At 37.4% G+C, this 18,035-nt stretch overlaps 2 protein-coding genes across 3 annotated transcripts; one reads left to right on the top strand and one right to left on the bottom strand.

Annotated features, from left to right (window-relative positions):
• Positions 1–403: 403 nt before the first annotated feature.
• Positions 404–9,147, bottom strand: LOC137014258 (protein shisa-2). The gene is made up of 2 exons (XM_067378487.1): positions 8,165–9,147; positions 404–2,743 (listed from the first exon to the last, which is right to left on the bottom strand). Exons 1-2 carry the CDS (start codon positions 8,466–8,468, stop codon positions 2,163–2,165), a joined length of 885 nt encoding a protein of 294 aa, XP_067234588.1. The 5' UTR covers positions 8,469–9,147; the 3' UTR covers positions 404–2,162.
• Positions 9,148–10,354: 1,207 nt separating this feature from the next.
• spice1 (spindle and centriole associated protein 1) lies at positions 10,355–17,964 on the top strand. 2 transcript variants are annotated; one of them, XM_067378485.1, is made up of 18 exons: positions 10,355–10,398; positions 10,729–10,834; positions 10,919–10,966; positions 11,051–11,197; positions 11,941–12,043; positions 12,128–12,246; positions 12,807–12,889; positions 12,971–13,074; positions 13,183–13,302; positions 14,048–14,310; positions 14,396–14,527; positions 14,613–14,736; positions 14,903–15,016; positions 16,392–16,729; positions 16,901–17,084; positions 17,161–17,242; positions 17,407–17,473; positions 17,579–17,964. In XM_067378485.1, exons 2-18 carry the CDS (start codon positions 10,742–10,744, stop codon positions 17,630–17,632), a joined length of 2,175 nt encoding a protein of 724 aa, XP_067234586.1. In that variant the 5' UTR covers positions 10,355–10,398; positions 10,729–10,741; the 3' UTR covers positions 17,633–17,964. The 2 variants fall into 2 exon arrangements, with proteins under 2 accessions (XP_067234586.1, XP_067234587.1); XM_067378486.1 differs by having other exon boundaries at positions 10,376–10,435.
• The last annotated feature ends 71 nt before the right edge of the window (positions 17,965–18,035 follow it).

The raw sequence follows: 18,035 nt of genomic DNA, 5'->3' as shown, positions 1-18,035 counted from the left end.
CCTGTTTTTCGGAGGTCTTTTAAACAAATGAAATTTACACAAGGAGGAAACAATAGAGTTTGAGACTCAATGTATGTCTTTTCCATGTATTGAACTCTTGTTATTCAACTATGCCAAGATAAATTCAATTTTTAATTCTACGGCACCTTTAATAGTATTTAAAAATGGTTAATGGGCTATACAACTCTGTATTCATCATTACACTTGTACCGAACTGAAAGATTTTTCAGTACGAATATGTGTACCATTACACCCCTAGACTTTATTAGTTATTTTGGTATTATTTTTATACTATTAAAGTATTTATTAATAATTATCTAGGGGTGTAACAATAAATATATCGCAATACAAAAATGCAACTATCGTACCGTGGGTAGTGACAGTATGTGTTGTGTATAGTTCACCCAAAATGAAAATTACTGTGTGAGGAAAAATTCAAGTTTACAGAGTTTTAGTGTCAGTACTACATTAAACTACTATGTATAATCTTGATTATAATGTATTATAATGTAATGGGGGAATATTTGTGGGTCCTGATAATGCCAAATGTTTTATGTTACCAGTAAAAAGTGGACTATATTATTTTAAATATATCTAGTCAGTGACAGTGCAAATATTCATCTAAAATAAATCTGTTTTAGTGTTAGAATCATGAATATTTTTATTCTGCTGTCACCATTGTCCTGTGCATTGGGTTACCAGCAGCCAAATCCAAGCCTATTCATTTCCAATCCCAATGCAATATCAAATTAGGCATTTGAATCAACAGTACATTTTGTTATTCTTTTACCATATGTCTTGAAGTATCACAATAATATTGTATCGTGAGTTCAGTATCGTGATATGTAACGAATCATGACATGAGTGTATCGTTAGACTCCTAGAATTAGCTTTTATTTTGTAATTTTCGGTTTTCACGTTTAGGTTTTAGCAATTTATCTTTCAATTATTTTAGTAACTTTAGTACTTCAACTTGTTTTCAGTCTTTCACTTAATATTTTATTTCAGATTTATTTAAATAAAAACATTTTAATAGTTTTATTTTTAGTCAACAAAAACAACACTGACTGTATGGACAAAAAAAACAAACAAAACCAGACATTTTCATCATATCTTCTTTTGTCATAGTCATACAGGTTTGGAATGACATTTCATTATTTTAACTTTTACCTCAAAGCCAAATAAATCAAGACTAGTGATTTTAAATCAGGCAGCATTTAATTTCTTTGTGATTTTTCTGTCAGTTTGAGATCTAATGCTGGAGTTTCAAGTTCAGAGGGGTGACGGCCTTCTGCTGAAGGAGTCTGGGACTTTTCTTTCCTCGCTAAACTGCTGCCATTGAGTGTGCTGAAAGACACCCACTTCAAATGAAATGCCCTGGAACCCTTTTGGTACTCCTTGAGTGTACCTTATGCTAAAAGAAGGGAAGAAAAGTGGCACACATACACAGTCCTTTCACAAGGCAGAGACTTAGTGAAGGGGAACAGTTGGCAGACAGTTTTTACTGCGTAACTGACCTTCGCACATCGCTTTCCCAAACACAGGCCTATATTTTTGTATATTTTCTATTCTGTTCCTTGGCAATGCGAAAATGACTGGTTCTGCAGAATGTGAGTGTGTATATGTGAAAATGTAAGTGAGTGTGTCTGTGTGCATGTGTTGCAGTGGGTGGAGCGTCACAGTCTGTGTCCTGTGTTCACTTCATTAGATTTTAAGCATCCAATAGGGAGCCAGGACTGTTTTTCACATTACAGCACCTGTGATTTCCATTATACACAACATATAGTGCACTACACACACATATTCACATACTGCATCTCATAAACCAGCACACCTATACAGTCACGTACAGAGCGCACATGCACGGTTATACAACACAAATATACATCGCATATGTACACACACACGCTTCATTTACAACGGCACCGCTAGTAACTTTTCAAGGCATGTTACACACAAATCCAGTCATTTTTTAAGCTCTGTGTCCTTTATATCACAGAAAACAACATTGTGTTTTATAAAGCACCAGTTTGAGAGTCTCATTTGTGGTGTTGTACAACGACACAAGTGTGTATTCGTGCCAAAGGCATTTTGTGCTGATTCACTGTGTTCTTCTTGTGACTTTAATTCAAACTTACTTCCTACGATGGTCCCACTGGCACTCACATGGTAATTGGGGGGTATTTCTGATCCCCGGTCACACTGGCCACACTAGCCACGCTGGTCGGCGGAGGGAACGGAGACTGCAATGGTCGATATCCCGCTTGAGTGGGGTCTAGGAAGGCTGGAGCCGGAGAAACAGGGTGGGCGAAACCGATGTACTGAGGATGCAGGAACTGGCCTTGGTGAGGAAGAATCTGAGTGGCCTGCTGGCAGTTTAGCACTGAGAAGTTGGTGGGCATGTTCACGTACACGCTGGCATCTGGCGGCAGGCAGCACGAGGCCTGGGCGCGTAGCATGGGGGCGGGTGCAGGACGGGGAGCGGCGGGAGGAGCCGAAGAGCTGGAGGAGGTGGCCGTGCTCGATTGACGGGAGGACGAGCCTCGCGACGTACCCGTGCTGGCCATCATGGGAATCGTCTCGAGGACACGGGCGCTGCTGGACCCTCCTCCTGAGCCACCACTTGACGTAGGCTCCTGTTTGGGACGTAGACAGCGGCAACAGCACACGGCGACAACGGAGCCTACCAGCACGAATGCCACGAAGACCGAGCCAACAATCAGGAAGGGCACGTAGATGGGTACTGCAGAGAAAAAGTAGGAAAATCATGACAAACTCATTTGAGAAGGAAAATATATATATTTTATTTTAAATAAAAATTGTATTTAAAATTTTTTAAATAAAATTAAATTACAAATGAATATAATAATGACAAACTAGATTTTTGCATTTTCTGGAAAAATGTGAGTGGTGAGTATAATGCCATACAAAAAAACCTGTTTGGAAGGAATATTGGATGGAGTCAAATATGTTGATTGTAGTAGGGCTGGGCACAAGCTCACAAGCCCCTAAATATCAAATATCACTCACAAGCTACGCAATATCGCGTTCATTATTGAAGGCGATTCATCTGCGATATTGAACGCGATATTGCGTAGCTTGTCAGTGAACTACGGCTCTGTCTATTAAATGCCGCTCCATTTGAAAGCAGGTGATGGCGATTTCGCGGTAATCAGGGAACCGGCTTTACTGACGAAATGCGCGTGACAATCGCATGTGATATATCGCCCAGTGCTAGATTGTAGTTTCAACATGTTACCTAAAAAACAAAGTTTCTCAGTTTATTCAACAACTGGATATTATATGTTAATCAATAACCCATTTGTTGAATATGTCGCCAATCTTTATTTACACAGTCATATAATCTCATCAGTAAACTCACCTTTTTTCTGATGAAATCCGAGAGCTTTCTGACCCCCCCCCCAACCCTATAAACAGCAACGTCAATTGCACCTTTCAAGGCCCAGAAAGGATAGCATAGACATTGTTAAATAGTCCATGTGACTACATGGTTCGAGCATAAAGTTCTGAAGTGACAAGAATACTTTTTGTGCGCAAAAATACAAACAAAAGTAATGGCTTTATTCAACAATATCAAATTCTTTGTAAACAGAGCAGCGCTTCTGGATTCTTAGTATTGGCCGACGATAGTCATGTGATCACCATGATGCACGCGTGTGATGCTGATGCAGGAGCTGGCCAATAATGAGCCAATGTTCTGACGAAAAACCTGGAAGTGCTGCACTGAGTTTACAATGTGAACAGCGATGGAGAAGAAGAATTGTTGTATAAAGTCGTTATTGTTATTTTCATTTTTTTATGCACAAAGTATTCTTGTCACTTCATAGTATTAAGGTCGAACCACTGTAGTCACAGGGACTTTTTTTAACTATGTCTTCACTACCTTTCTGGGCCTTGAAAGCGGTTATGACATTGCTGTCTATGGAGGGGTCATAGAGCTCTCAGATTTCATCAAAAATATCTTCATTTGTGTTCCGAAGGTGAACAAAGGTGTGGAATGACATGAGGGTGAGTAATTAATAACAGAATTTTCATTTTTGGATGAATTAACCCTGTAAGTGTCAAGAAACTTAAGTACACTTCACAATAATGGTTCACTGTTCATTTCAAATGAGTGAAAGAGAGAACATGAGTGAAAAATGACTCGCGGTTCAATGAACTCAGTAACGGCTCTGAACGATTCACTGATTCAGACTGCTAAATAGAGAGTAGGGGCTGCCGCTTTGTTTGGGAATCAAACATCATGGCTCCCACGTATTCGTCGTTGTGTAGGAAATAGACAGATAGCAGATAAAACCATGTATACTCGCACACAAAGTTTGTATAGATTTTAAACTATTGTTTCTGTTTTTATTTTTATCGCATTTCCGATCAGTCGCTTTCCGGAGTGACTAGCTGGATGTTTGTTGAACCAAGTCAAAAAAGAACCAACCCAAATATGGCTCGACTCCCTGCCTTAGTGTAAATCTGTGGGAATTTTTTTGCCCATTTTTATCACCCATCAATCAAAAATCAGAAAATAAGCAAGCTGCAAGATTTAAGGTATCTTTTTTTATGTGTGCTTGTAATACAACCTTTTATAATGAATTTAGGTCATCCAGCTGTATTAACTGCCACTGATACTAGAAAGTGTAATGTTATAGTATCAGGCCTCCCAAATTACAAAAATACAGAAAAGTGCTGGATTGGAGGACTTTGGGGAGTTTTGTTTGTGCATAGGCCTTGAGCAATGTTTTTCCGTCTCTTTAGAAAACCCATATCCGTTTTAAATTCCACTATGCATCCAAAGTAATTGTACTTCCACTGCCGTAAGGAAGACTAGGATATCAGTGTGATTGAGCTCCATGTAACATTTACACCTTTAAAAATAACAATAAGCAAGTTTGAAGCCTAAAGCATCGCTGAACCTTGTTGATGTGTCACAATATTCCATGCATGTGTATCTTTAAATCACAGAACACATGTTTCCACCCCGCTCACAAATGGGTAACCTGCTGGCCCATGTGAGATGAAGGGATTTAGAGCGAGAAGCAGAAATGAAAGACGAGATGTTGCACCAGTGACTTGTCCCCAGGGGTCCGGGGCCTCTCATTAACACTTATTAAGACAGTTTTGATCTGCTCTAATCTCCTGCAACCAGTGACCTCTCTGCCCTTGCTGCCTGACCATGTGCATGCTTTTTTCAACAGGTAACTCTGCATTAAAAGTGACCTTTATAGCTTAATTAGACATCTGATTACCTGGGGGAAGCGTTCAGCATTCACTTTGTTGCATCTGCTCAGGATCTCTCACCCTCTGTAATTGAGCTGAATCAAATCATATATAATAGCCATGCAAACTGGCCTTTGATTTTATTATAGGAGCAAAACAGACTTCACTTACAGAGTCATAACCTAAAAACACAGCCATTGTTTAACAATTTATTACAACATTATTGAATCAAAGACATGATTGCTGTGCAAAAAAATGACAGGGGAGTCATTTTTACAAGAGCTCTTTTGTGCTTTAGTTATTACTATCACAGTGGAATTTTTTAGTAAATGACCTGAATTTTGGCGAGCTTTGAGTTTGCGTGCATGTTTTGAAAATCACTGCTTTTTTGGCAGTTGAAACACCCTTTTTTTTTTAAGTCACTATTCACAGTTACACACAAATGTGTGTGGAAAAACAATAGAGAATCTGTTGCTACGGGTTATTTCCATAGATTTATTGTTCCTGAGTGACATTACACCTTTTCCTGTTATAATTCAAAGTGTGTTAGTGGTAACAAAAGGTGTCTAATGAGATGGATGGTGACACAGTAAAGCCAGGACTTTTTCAATAGTTTTGTTAAAATGTAAAATTTCTTTATTCTTTGTGTAATTTAGATAAGCACATCCATTCAAACTAACATTAAATCAAATAGGGAAAGAAAAAACGATGTAGGCTTGTAATTAAATCAAGAGTGTATTCAGCCAATGTATCAGTGAAGTTCACTGCCAATACAGGACAACACCAAAGCCCCTCTCGTGTTCTTAAAAGGTTTGGCCCCCCTTAACATGAATTCACACCTGTTGCATTATTGTCCAAATGGAGCCAAGTCTTCAACTGCCAGACAAGCTCTGTCAAACTTCATAGCAGACCACCATTTCCTTTAGCTTTTCAGATATGCATCATTAGAAGTGTCTAAAAAATAAAAGTGTCTATAGAAAGTGAGCTACTATTTACTGGACTAAAAAGTGTGACAACTAGCCCCAATGAGTGTGGACTTTTAGTTCAGCTGAGGGGAAATTCATTGACTCCAGTTGAATTCAAAGTTTTTGAACTTGTACCAAGGCAGAGGAAATGATGCGCTGAGGAGGGTTATTTTATGAACGAGGCTGTCAGCACAGGGGATCCGGTCAAGTCTGAACTTGATCCTCGTGGGGAACCGGACGACTGGAGATCGCGCGCACCAAATTAACGACGCCGCGCTTGCGTTACTGTGCTAGGACAAACTTCAGCTATTTATAACTTCGAGCAGTACAATTTACCATTTGTGAGTGAGTGGACGGTTAGGTGCCAGTTTCGATGCCAATTTAACTGCAGCTGTCAAAACCTGGATAGCAATGACATGTAACCCTTATATTTAGGGGCGAGAATCGTTGGTAATTAAACGATTCTAGTTCCGATTCTTTATTTATCCAATTCCGGATAATGATTCTTTCAGCAATTTTGCATTAACAGTCTATTGCTAAAATATATAATTTCAGAATTCAATAAAATGATAAGAAACATTCATAAATGCAATCCAATATATGACATTCCATTATTATATTAAAAACTAATTGATTAATTCATACAATGATTTATTTATATTAATTATTATTTTTATAAAATACTTCTTGCAACATAACTCGTGTATCTATAAAGGGATAGTTCACCCAAAAATGAATATCATGTAATTTATTATTCACCCTCATGCTGTTCCACACCCGTAAGACCTTCGTTAATCCTCGGAACACAAATTAAGATATTTTTGATGAAATCCGATGGCTCAGTGAGGCCTCTATTGATAGCAAAGCCATTCAAACGTCCATAAAGTTACTAAAAACATATTTGAAACAGTTCATGTGAGTTCAGTGGTTCTATCTTAACATTATAAAGCGACAAGAATACTTTTTAACAACAAAAAGACTTTTCAACAACATCTATATGGGCCGATGTCAAAACACTGCTTCATTAAACTTCTGAGCTTTATGAATCTTTTGTTTTGAATCAGTGATTCGGATCTCTTATCAAACGGCTAAACTGCTGAAATCACGTGACTTTGGCACTCCGATTCACTGATTTGATTCATAAAGCTCCAAAGCAGTGTTTTGAAATCGGCCCATATAGATATTGTTGAAAAGTCTTTATTTTGTTTTGTTTTTTTGGCGCACAAAAGTTATTCTTGTCGCTTTATAATATTAAGATAGAACCACCGAACTCACATGAACTGTTTCAAATATGTTTTTAGTAACTTTATGGACCTTGAGAGTTTGAATGGCTTTGCTCTCAATGCAGGCCTCACTGAGCCATCGGATTTCATTAAAAAATATCTTAATTTGTGTTCCGAAGGTGAACGAAGTTCTTACGGGTGTGTAACAACACGAGGGTGAGTAATTAATGACATTATTTTCATTTTTAGCAGAACTAACCCTTTAACTACACCCACACAGTAGGTTCATTTAGAGTCGGAAATGACAAAATTAACGACTCGAGTCCGATTAATTCAGTAACCGCTCCAACTGATTCAAAAGTGATTCATTAAAACGGCCTGTTCATAAGAATCACTCGTTCGGGAATAATTGAGTCCGTATTAAACGTTGCCAACCCCAGCCCTGCTTTGATGTATTCTTGGAGATAAACAGCCAAACAACATTAACCTTAAGCGCTTTAACCTCGTTTGAACACGAAACTCAACCCAACTAACTTTCTCATATAATGGAGCTTTTACTCACAAAACGCCTGAGGGACACAACACAGATTTAAGTGGGCCGATATACGTTACACACTGCTGCTGCTCTAAAAGTTATTGAATTAAAACTTAGCTGGAGTACAATTTGATTACACAGCTAACTGCCTAATTTGTTTCAGACAGAGGAAGTTACTCTACCAGAAAACAATGCAGACGTCAGCTTACCTGCCCCAGAATTTTTGTCGTCCCTGTTCCCAGTGTTGGTGTCTTGTGTCTGCTTATCGTTATCACATGTGCCCTGGTCCAGCCGAGCTTCTGTGCTGGAGCAGCAGTACCTGAGCTCGCATTTCCCGCAGCAGATGATGGCCTCGGCGCTGTCGAAGCGCTCCGGACACTGAAAGCCGTCTCTCCACGCGCCCTGAGAGTCATGCCAACCGTGACAATACTCTCCACTCGCCTTCACGTTAATGATGGTCAAAAGTGTCAATACCACCGTGACGGCCACCGGGAATCCCGTGCATCCCCGCATCCTATCACAAACCTGTGCAACGAAAATACTTCAGGTTTTGGTCTAGACCAGTTAAGTTAATGACTCGGCAAATGAAACTAATAAAAGGAGGAGACGCGGTGAAAAGGAGCCCAACTAACAACTTTGGAATTGTCATTGGGCAGAGAAATTCCGAGGATAATTCAATAGATCCAGCAGAATTGCTCCAGACAAGTATCCACTGTTTACCCCAGCCGTCACAAGACTTCCAGTAGCTTTGTTTCGGATTGAATGTAAATACGACACATATGAAAACGCAATAACCGATGGATTTTTGTGCATAAATTCAGAATATCCCATATTCCTGTGAGAATCAAACTTTGCATCAATCCCGGATCTTCATGTCGCCACTTCTCAAATGTCTTCCCCTGAGATACGGAGCAACCGACACTGACTTCACTTGTAATCCATACGCTCGATTCTTCAATGTGTTCTCACGAAATCGTTTTTTTTTTTTTTTTTACCTACCAGTCAAGGAAGTTTTTCCACATTAATCCATATCATGCGACTTCCAGTAAAGTTTTGGGAGGTCCAGCTCATTAATATTTAAGAGAGCACTGCAACAACTGCTCGTAGTCAGCTGTCAATATCTCAAGCAGGACAGCAGTGCATAGTGAGGAATTGGCATTGATATACTGCGAGTGACCCACTGACAACTCTCCTTCATCCAGGGGGTAACCACTGCCTACCCGTCGAGCTGCGCATGCGCAGTGCCGTGCCTTAGAACTCTGACTTTTTGCTTCTGCGCCAGTTGCACAGTGCAAACAAGTGTCATTGTATGTTGGCGGGGGCCCCTGGGCGTTTCAGGAGCGGCTTCTGTGCGATGGGTGTTTAGCGGTGCCCGTGGGGATCTCCCTGAGCACAAAAGAGACGGAAACGCCGTATTGTAATGCATTTAGCTCGCCGGTGGCTCACATCCATTAGGGCCCGCAATTAGGACTAAAGGATCGCTTGTGTGAATAAAAGGCCACTGTCAACAGCAGACGGACAGAAAAATAACCATGTTTTAATTTATTATTATATTAAAACAAATAATAAGTAATGTAAAATGAGCAACATTACATTTAAACAGACATAGGCTATAATTAAATTAAAAAAAAGTAGTAATATAAAGGCCTCTACAGCAAACGGACAGGAAAAACAACCAAGTTTTATTTTATTAATAGCCTATATTTATATAAAGTGCAATCTTTAAATCTCTAAATAATGTAGTACAGTCTTTAAATCTCTAAATAATGTGCAATCTTTAAATCTCTAAATAATGTGCAATCTTTAAATCTCTAAATAATGTAGTACAATCTTTACATCTATAAAAAAAAATAAAGTGCAATCTTTCAATCTCTAAATAATTTGCAATCTCTAAATCTCTAAATAATGTAGTAAAATCTTTAAATCTATAAAAAAATAAAGTGCATTCTTTAAATCTCTAAATACTGTAGTACAATCTTTAAATAAAGAGAAATAAGGATGCCACTTTAATATTTTTGGCTGAACTATTCATTTTAAGTCACTTGTAAAATGTAAATAATGTTTCGGAGTGTTCTCAGTGTTATATAATATTTATTTTAGTTTAAACACAAGAAGACCTTTCCTTGTTCTCCGAGACAAATCTACTCGAGCGGCGAGTTTGCAGAGCTAAATAAAAGGCGACAGCGCACTCTGGTGGACAAATGTTACAGGATCTTAGTAAAGTAATAAAAGATTAAAACGTTTTAAACAAAGACAGCATTTAGCCTAACTATACTTAACTTCTTATGATATTTCCTCGCCCATGTTTAGAAATACTCTAATCTTTGAAAAACAAAATTAATGCGATGACTTTTATTTTGAACTCTGTTGTAGCGGTGCTTTTAAATTTGCCCTGATCAACGCTTCCTTAATCCTGTTACTACAGCACCAACGAAAACAAACGGTAAAATCTTTGTCCGCTCATCTTCTGTCAGTTTCAGGTAAAATAAGTATATATTTTGTCAGTATTAAGCCAACTTGTGTCTGGCATTATAGCACGATTAGCTAGCAGTTAGCAAGGATGTGTTTGAAATGTAACTTAGCATGTATGTGCCAAAAAATGAATAGATAAGCTTTATGATTCGTAAAGATACGTTTTTTTGTTTTTAATAATTGCCATAACGCTCTCTGTTCTGCAAATACAGAAGACTATTTCTGTTGAAGTGCAGACTTTATCATTAGGTAAACACCACGGCGTATGTTTTGTCCAGCAAGTTGTTGTTTGTTTCCACAGGTGACACTGTGAGATGTCTTTAGTGCGAATGAACCGTCCTCTATATGGTGCGGGTAAAAGACCAGTGCGAAACAAGAAGGTGTCTGCACCGAAGAAAGAATGGGTGGTGAGGACCCTTCATTGTACGTTTAAATCCTTCTTTTTTTGGAAGTGGTGCCTTATAATTTCTCTCTTTTCCTTTTTCTTTTAGAGCACAGTCAATGATCTTTCAGTGCATAAAGCCACACCAGATGAACTGGTAAGTGTACTGTGAAGACGTATAAGTATATTCTTTTGCATTTATTAATAATATATTTTTCTCCTGACATTGATCGCCATACAGGCCCGACGTCATGAGATGCACAGATCTCAGAATAAAGTTGTGGCACAGTGGGAATTGAGAGAAAAAGCTCTAACACGCAGACAGAGGAAAAACCAGGCCCCCAGCTCTCCAGGACTTGATAGAGCCCGACTCAACATCATCAGAGAGGTGTGTATGGATCACTGACAGCTCACAGTAACTACAGCTGGAAAGAAATGTAATATTTTATAAATACATTTTAACCCTATATAACCTACTGTTACTAACCTAAGTTACTAACATGATGGAAACATGACTGGAAAACCTCATGTACAAAATCTATTACATGCCTTCTGTAGTCTTGGGTCATTTTATACTTTTTTAGCAAGTAAAATGCCTTTTATAATCGTAAAAACGTCCTCCAAGTTGTTGTACACGTCTTTTTGATGGGAAGTCTTTAGTCATTTTTATAAACTAAACGTAAGAATAACTTGTACGTTGTTAGTAATATTTCAAGATGAAAACTTACTGAACTGAAGCTACTTCGGTTATTTGATTATCCATTTTCTTAATAATTTAAAAAAATATAAATCCATATATCATTTTTTAGGATTTTTTTTTTTTTTAAACATTAGTATCAAATATGATACATCATGCTTTTGATGAATGTTTATTTGTACTCTCAGTCTCAATTAGCATTGCATTGCATTGCATTATATATTTTGCCCCACAATAAATAGACAGAGCTTTGATCATGAATATCATAATTTAAGACATATTATCGGGAGATATAGAATAACTCTTATTTATATACAGTTTATATATATATAAATAACTCTCTTATACATGTTTAACTCTCTTGCTATTTAAATCGATTTTCCACCGTTTTACAAATAAGATCACAGAAAGATTCTGAAAATCTTTTTGTTTAGGTGTTTTCAGAGCGGTGTCAGTTGCAGGATGTCATTGCACGATCAGACAGAGCTTTGGCTGTGGTGAAAGACCTGTTTGGTGATGCACCCCGTCGACGTACAGGTACTCTATTCTTGTGCGGTACAAATTGATGTGCTATTATCTGATTAAACAAGTACATTACAAGCTCATACATTTTTCTTCTAGGCTTCCCCACCATTACCGTGGCACCTGACTGTGAGTCTGACTCTGAGCTTCCTGTTCATCAAAGACCTGATCCTCCAACCCAGCTGTCATTGCTCAGCCAGTCTATGATGGATCAGCAGGTACTGCCGCACGAGCACCGCTTACAGCTTTTACTCTGTAATAAAACTAGGGCTGTCACGATTCTTCGATTAAATTTGAGTACTCGATTTTAAAAAATCTTTGAATGCAATTTGCCCAAGTAGCATATTCCATGGACGAGAATCCATGAACCGCATTATTAGACCGTTTTCAAAGGCTGCACGATATATTAAAATAATTTAAAAAGCATAATATAGCATAGCGCATAAAATAGCATAGGTTGCTCATAATGTTCATCTTGGTATGCAATATGCGCCATTTCAGCAGATTTGTAATGTAAATCATTTATAAACTGAAGCCAACACAGGAGAATTCATCAATGTTTCTAAACATGTGAAATGTTGTTCATCGCAATTTCAAACAAAAATTTTAAACCCTTGTATTTCAAGTCATTTTAATGATTATTGTTCACTTAGGACTTTTTTTTTACCACAAAAAATGATCAGATCATTTAATTAATTGTCAAAATAATCGTCCGATTACCAAAATAAATGTTACTGACAGCCCTAAATAAAACCTAGAGTAATAAAATCTTTTCCAGGCCCTGAATGAGTTGGAGGAGTGTGAAGAGGATCATGATGAAGTCCAGGATTCCTCGGTGCACCTCAGCTCTGTGATGCACAGGTGTGAAGGACTGTTCAATTCTTCTAATGCTGTTTTGATTGTCTTTAGCATGGCATTTTTTAATAAAATGCTTGTTTTCAGGAAGAGAAATCAGTGTAGGTCAAAGTCCTTCCCATGGGGTTCAGACCACCCGGAGCAAGATCTACCCCAGACACCATGTAATACTGGAGTCAGAGACCAGGCAGGTAATGAAGACACTACTTCTTCATTGCAGGTTAGATGTGATGTCAAGATGACTCTGATGACAACAACTTTGTTGTTTTATTTTAAACATCTATGCTCCTTTTGCCCAGCCCTCAATGCCACAGTCGCTGTACAGCGTTTAAAAGCCAGACAGACTCATCCTGATGTAAACCAGTCTGCCTCACTAGTCAACCAGGTTCTGAACCCAGAGCCTGTTTCCTCTCAACCAGGTGGGACACTGTTATCTGACACTATTTTTTAAATACATAAAAATGTTTATATGTATATATGTGGATATATATATATATATATATATATATATATATATATCTATATATATATATATATATATATATATATATTTATATATATATATATATATATATATATATATATATATATATATATATATATATATATATATATATATTACACACACACACTCTTACTACTGTTCAAACGTGTGGGGTCTTTTTTTTTTTAAAAGACATAACCTAATAATAAAGACACAATAATATTATTCAGAAAGGTTGCATCAAATTGCTCAAAAGTGACAGTAAGGACATTTATGTTACAAAAGATTTAAAATATTTCTGAAAAAAAGTATCATGGTTTGCACAATAATATTAAGCAGCACAACTGTTTTCAATATTAGTTATAATAAAAAAAAAGTTACTTGAGCATAAAATCAGTATATTATCAGCAAAATCAAAACTGTTTTAAATGTGAAAAATTTCACAATATTACTGAAAGAAACTTTTAAAATACATTTAAAAATGTTCTTACCAACCCCAAACGTTTGAATGACTCTGTGTGTTTATATACACAAGTAATTAAATATTAATATTAACTTAAATTCTTTAATTTTTTTGTAAAATTGAACAATTTATGTTACTATTAATATTTAATTACTTCCACATTGAATGTCAATAACTGCATTTCATCCAGATATACCTTGTTTTGTTTTTTTTTCAGGCAAGAGAAGGTCAGCCAATAGGGGGCGCTCAGGACACACTTCTGCTCTGAATGGTTCAGGGTTGAGCTCTCTGGCAGGAAACCAGTCCAGTCTGGAGCTTCTTCAGAGTATGCTTGAGCAAGTGGAGACTGATCTGGACTCTCTAGACCACCAGAAGCCCATGAGCTCGGAAGCCAGACCACAGCAAGAGAGACAAGGCCTCACCGGCTTCTCTGTGGCTCTAGTAGCAACACTTGGACGTCTAGCCAGGCATATTAAAAAAGTGAGGCCACACACAAGTGATATACAAAGGTATTTTTGCAAACGTTCAGATGAGTCACTTCCTCATTGACATAACTTGCACACAGACAGAGGAGGAGGCTCTGAAAGAGGCACAGGAGAGAAGGCGGCTAGAGGAGGAGGTGAAGGAGCAGAGGGCATTAATTGACGCCCTGACTGTGGAGTCACTAACACTGAGGGAAGAGAGCGCCGCCCTGCAGGTGAAACTATTTGTCCTTAAGCAATATTATCCAGATATTATTTTTTGCTCCATTTTTGATGGTGCTTGTTGTTGCTGTCATACAGGTGAGGCTGCAGCATCAGATATCTGAGCTAGAGCAGCGTCTAGAGGCTGTAGTCCTGGTGGTGGGAAGACCAGATTCTGCAGAACCACACACAACAGTTCAAATCACAGAAAACACAGCTCAAAGTAACTACCACATACTGTAGATCAACCCATCATGCACTTATTAACTTGCACTGCTACTGTTTTAAAACATCTTACAATTGATAATTTGATCAGGATTGGCTATCTTGAGTATGTATCTGAACCTGTAGCGGCACAGTGATTAAGAGGAGTATGTTGTTTTCTATAGAAAGCAGTAATCTGGAGTCTAGCTGTACTGAAAAGGAACTACAGCAACGGGATTTTGTCTCTGCAGCTGTTCTGCTGTCTCCTCCTCGCCAAAGAGATGGTCTGCCTCCCGCTGGTCAGTCTGAAGTGCACAAAGATGTCAATTTACAACAAATAGTGTTGAGGGCTTAAAACCAAGGCAAACATCACTATTGTTGTTCACACTTACAGTTCAAACTTAACATCCCCACAAAAGTCCCCTTAGACATTAAAAATATGTCCCATACATATGAATTTGAGCATCGTGAAGTATCCACCTAGCAACCATTCTTCTAGCAACGCCCTTAAAAAATACTCAAACTCCTTTGTGTTGTAAGAACACATTAGCAACATAATAGCAATGCTCTGGCAACCAGTAAATCACCCTATCGTGGTGGTGGTGGTGGGTTTGCAAAACAACTCACATTTTCTTCAGAAAACAAAATGACAGTCATGTTGTGCAAGTGTACTTTATGGAAACTTGTTTCCGCCATGAAAAAAAAAAAAGGTAATTGTGAATTTTAATCTCAAAATTCGGACTTTTTTTTTTTCTTGCAGTTCCCAGTTTAGATCTACGGAAGAGGATTAGGGCCAAGCAATAATAAAAAAAAATAAAACCATCTCGAGATTAAACTCGTTAAATTACAATAAAAAAAGTCAAGATAAAATGTTGAGAATAAACTCATTAAATTACGAGAAAAAAGTTGTTAAATTACGAGAACAAATTCATTAAATTTTGAGAAAAAAGTCGAGATAAAATGTTGATAATAGTCATTAAATTACAAGAAAAAAGTTGTTATATTACGAGAACAAACTCGTAAAATGTTGAGAATAAAGTCGTTAAATTATGAGAACAAATTCGTTAAATTACGAGAATAAATTTGTTAATGTAATGACTTTATTCTCAACATTTTCTCGAATTTTTTCTCAAAATTTAACGACATTTTTCTCATAATTGAACAAATTTGTTCTCGTAATTTAACGACTTTATTCTCAACATTTTATCTCGACTTTTTTCTCGAAATTTAACAAGTTTTTTTCTCGAAATTTAACAACTTTAATCTCGATGGTTTTATTTTTTTATTGTTTGGCCCTAATCCTCTTCCGTATAGATCTCATAATTCTGACTTTTTTTTCAGAATTGCAAGATATAAACTCACAACTGCAAGTTTATAAAGTCAGAATTGTGACGGAAAAAAGTCAGAATTCTGAGATAAAAAGTTACAATTACCTTTTAAATTTTTTTTTATTTAGTGGTGGAAACAAGCTTACACAGTACTTTAACTTCAACAATTACATTTTAATGATTGTTGTTTTATTTGTTGTAAGTTTTAATGTTAAAGTTTTTTTTTTTTTTTTTTTTTTTTTTTTTTAGGAAGTCACTAATTTTTCTCTCTTTTGAAAGTTGGCTAAGTTTAAATGACTCATGAATGTGAGTATGACTCACCAGTATTTTTTCTTACTTCTCCCAGTGTGTCGTCCACATTCATGTGCACCCCCACTGCCCTACAGTGGCTCCTATTCGGCAACAGGAAGCCAGGGTTCACTGGAGGACTTCGATATCTCCATCTCTCCTTCCTCCTTTGCTAGCCTACCACGACCCACTCCACTGCTGGACGATCTCTCACAGGACGCCATACTAGGGGAGATCGCCGAACTGACACGTCAGAATGCAGCGATCCGGGCCCAGTTGGGGCAGCACCGTCCGTCTCCAACTGGAGCTTCAGTATCGAGGGAGCAGAGCGCAGACCGGCTGTCCTCAACAAATTCTGTTGTTAGACAGGTGTCGCCCTCTATAGAGCCACAGCAGGTTAGTTGCATAGTTTGGAATTGGTATAAGGTAGTCTGTTTTTCTTATTATATATCAACTTTATTTTTATATAATTATATAACATAATTACACTGAGGTGAAAACAGGCTTCTGTAGTACACAGTGAGTTTGGATGTGGTAGCTTCTTACATTTACATCTTTTTTGTTCAGTCTGTTTGTGTAGAGAGAGCCTCAACAATGGAGATAGAACAAAAACTGCAGGAGTTGAACCGTCAAAGTGCCGAAGCAAGAGCTAAACTACTAGAGCTCATTGAACAACAGAAGCAGAGCACCTCTCTCAGAGTTTCCCCTGCCATTTCCCCAGTACCTCCTCACTCCAGCAACACTCGTACAGGTGTGTGTGTCTGTCTTTAAATAATGCTTACATCCTCTCTTAACCTTCAAAATGATATATATATGATGTTTTACAGTTATTAGGGGATTTACTTCAGAGCAGCTTTTAACACATCCTGAGGGAAACCATTCACCACAACCCAGTGCAAGCAGTCGAAGGTGAGTTGTGAAAAGCCAAGAGCAGATTTGCTTGTAAGATATATTCCACTTGTACTCGGAAAAGCGGCTTAACTGTACCAGTATAATTACAAGGCATATTCCGAATTGGTGTGTTGCTTTTTAAAACAAAGCTAAGTGACATTTTTAATGCTCTTTTCTTACAGTAGGTCAGCAGGAAGAGTCTCACCACAAAGTTTAGATAGCGTGGAAATCCACAATGCTGAGAATCAAGTATGAGATCATTTTTAATGCACATGTGTAGTAGTTTTCTATCAGTAACTTAAGTTATTCATTTTACATATTCATGCTTGCAAAATTGTCTTTTATTTCTGACAGGTGGAAAAACTGAAAAGAGAAGGGTGGTTTGCATTGTCAGCTCATGTCAAGTGACTTGAGGAATATCTTCTATGCATAATACAATATTTCCATGCACAATAGTATTCCAAATATATCTGACGTCCCTAGTTTGGTTTTAATCACAACATGACATCCTGAATGCTCCTGTGTAATGCAGATAGATGACATTGTCAGATAGATAAACAATAGATAATTTTAGTCTTTGTTGCAGACAGTTTTACCTAGTATGTAATCCTCAAATGAAGTATTGTAAATATCGGTATGCATGTAGACATACTTGACTGACTGTTCAACTTTATTTAATGTATTGTTTTCTATATATTTTTAAAGAAGTGCACAATGCCACAATAAATTTTAGATAATTAAATGCTTTATTGTGTTTGGTTTGTATTTCACATTTTTATAGGCATTATTTTCTGATTTTGAGAACATTAAA

Source organism: Chanodichthys erythropterus, chromosome 23 (genome assembly GCF_024489055.1).
Source record: "Chanodichthys erythropterus isolate Z2021 chromosome 23, ASM2448905v1, whole genome shotgun sequence".
NCBI classification, from domain to species: domain Eukaryota; kingdom Metazoa; phylum Chordata; class Actinopteri; order Cypriniformes; family Xenocyprididae; genus Chanodichthys; species Chanodichthys erythropterus.
This window is presented reverse-complemented; position numbering and strand designations above follow the sequence as displayed.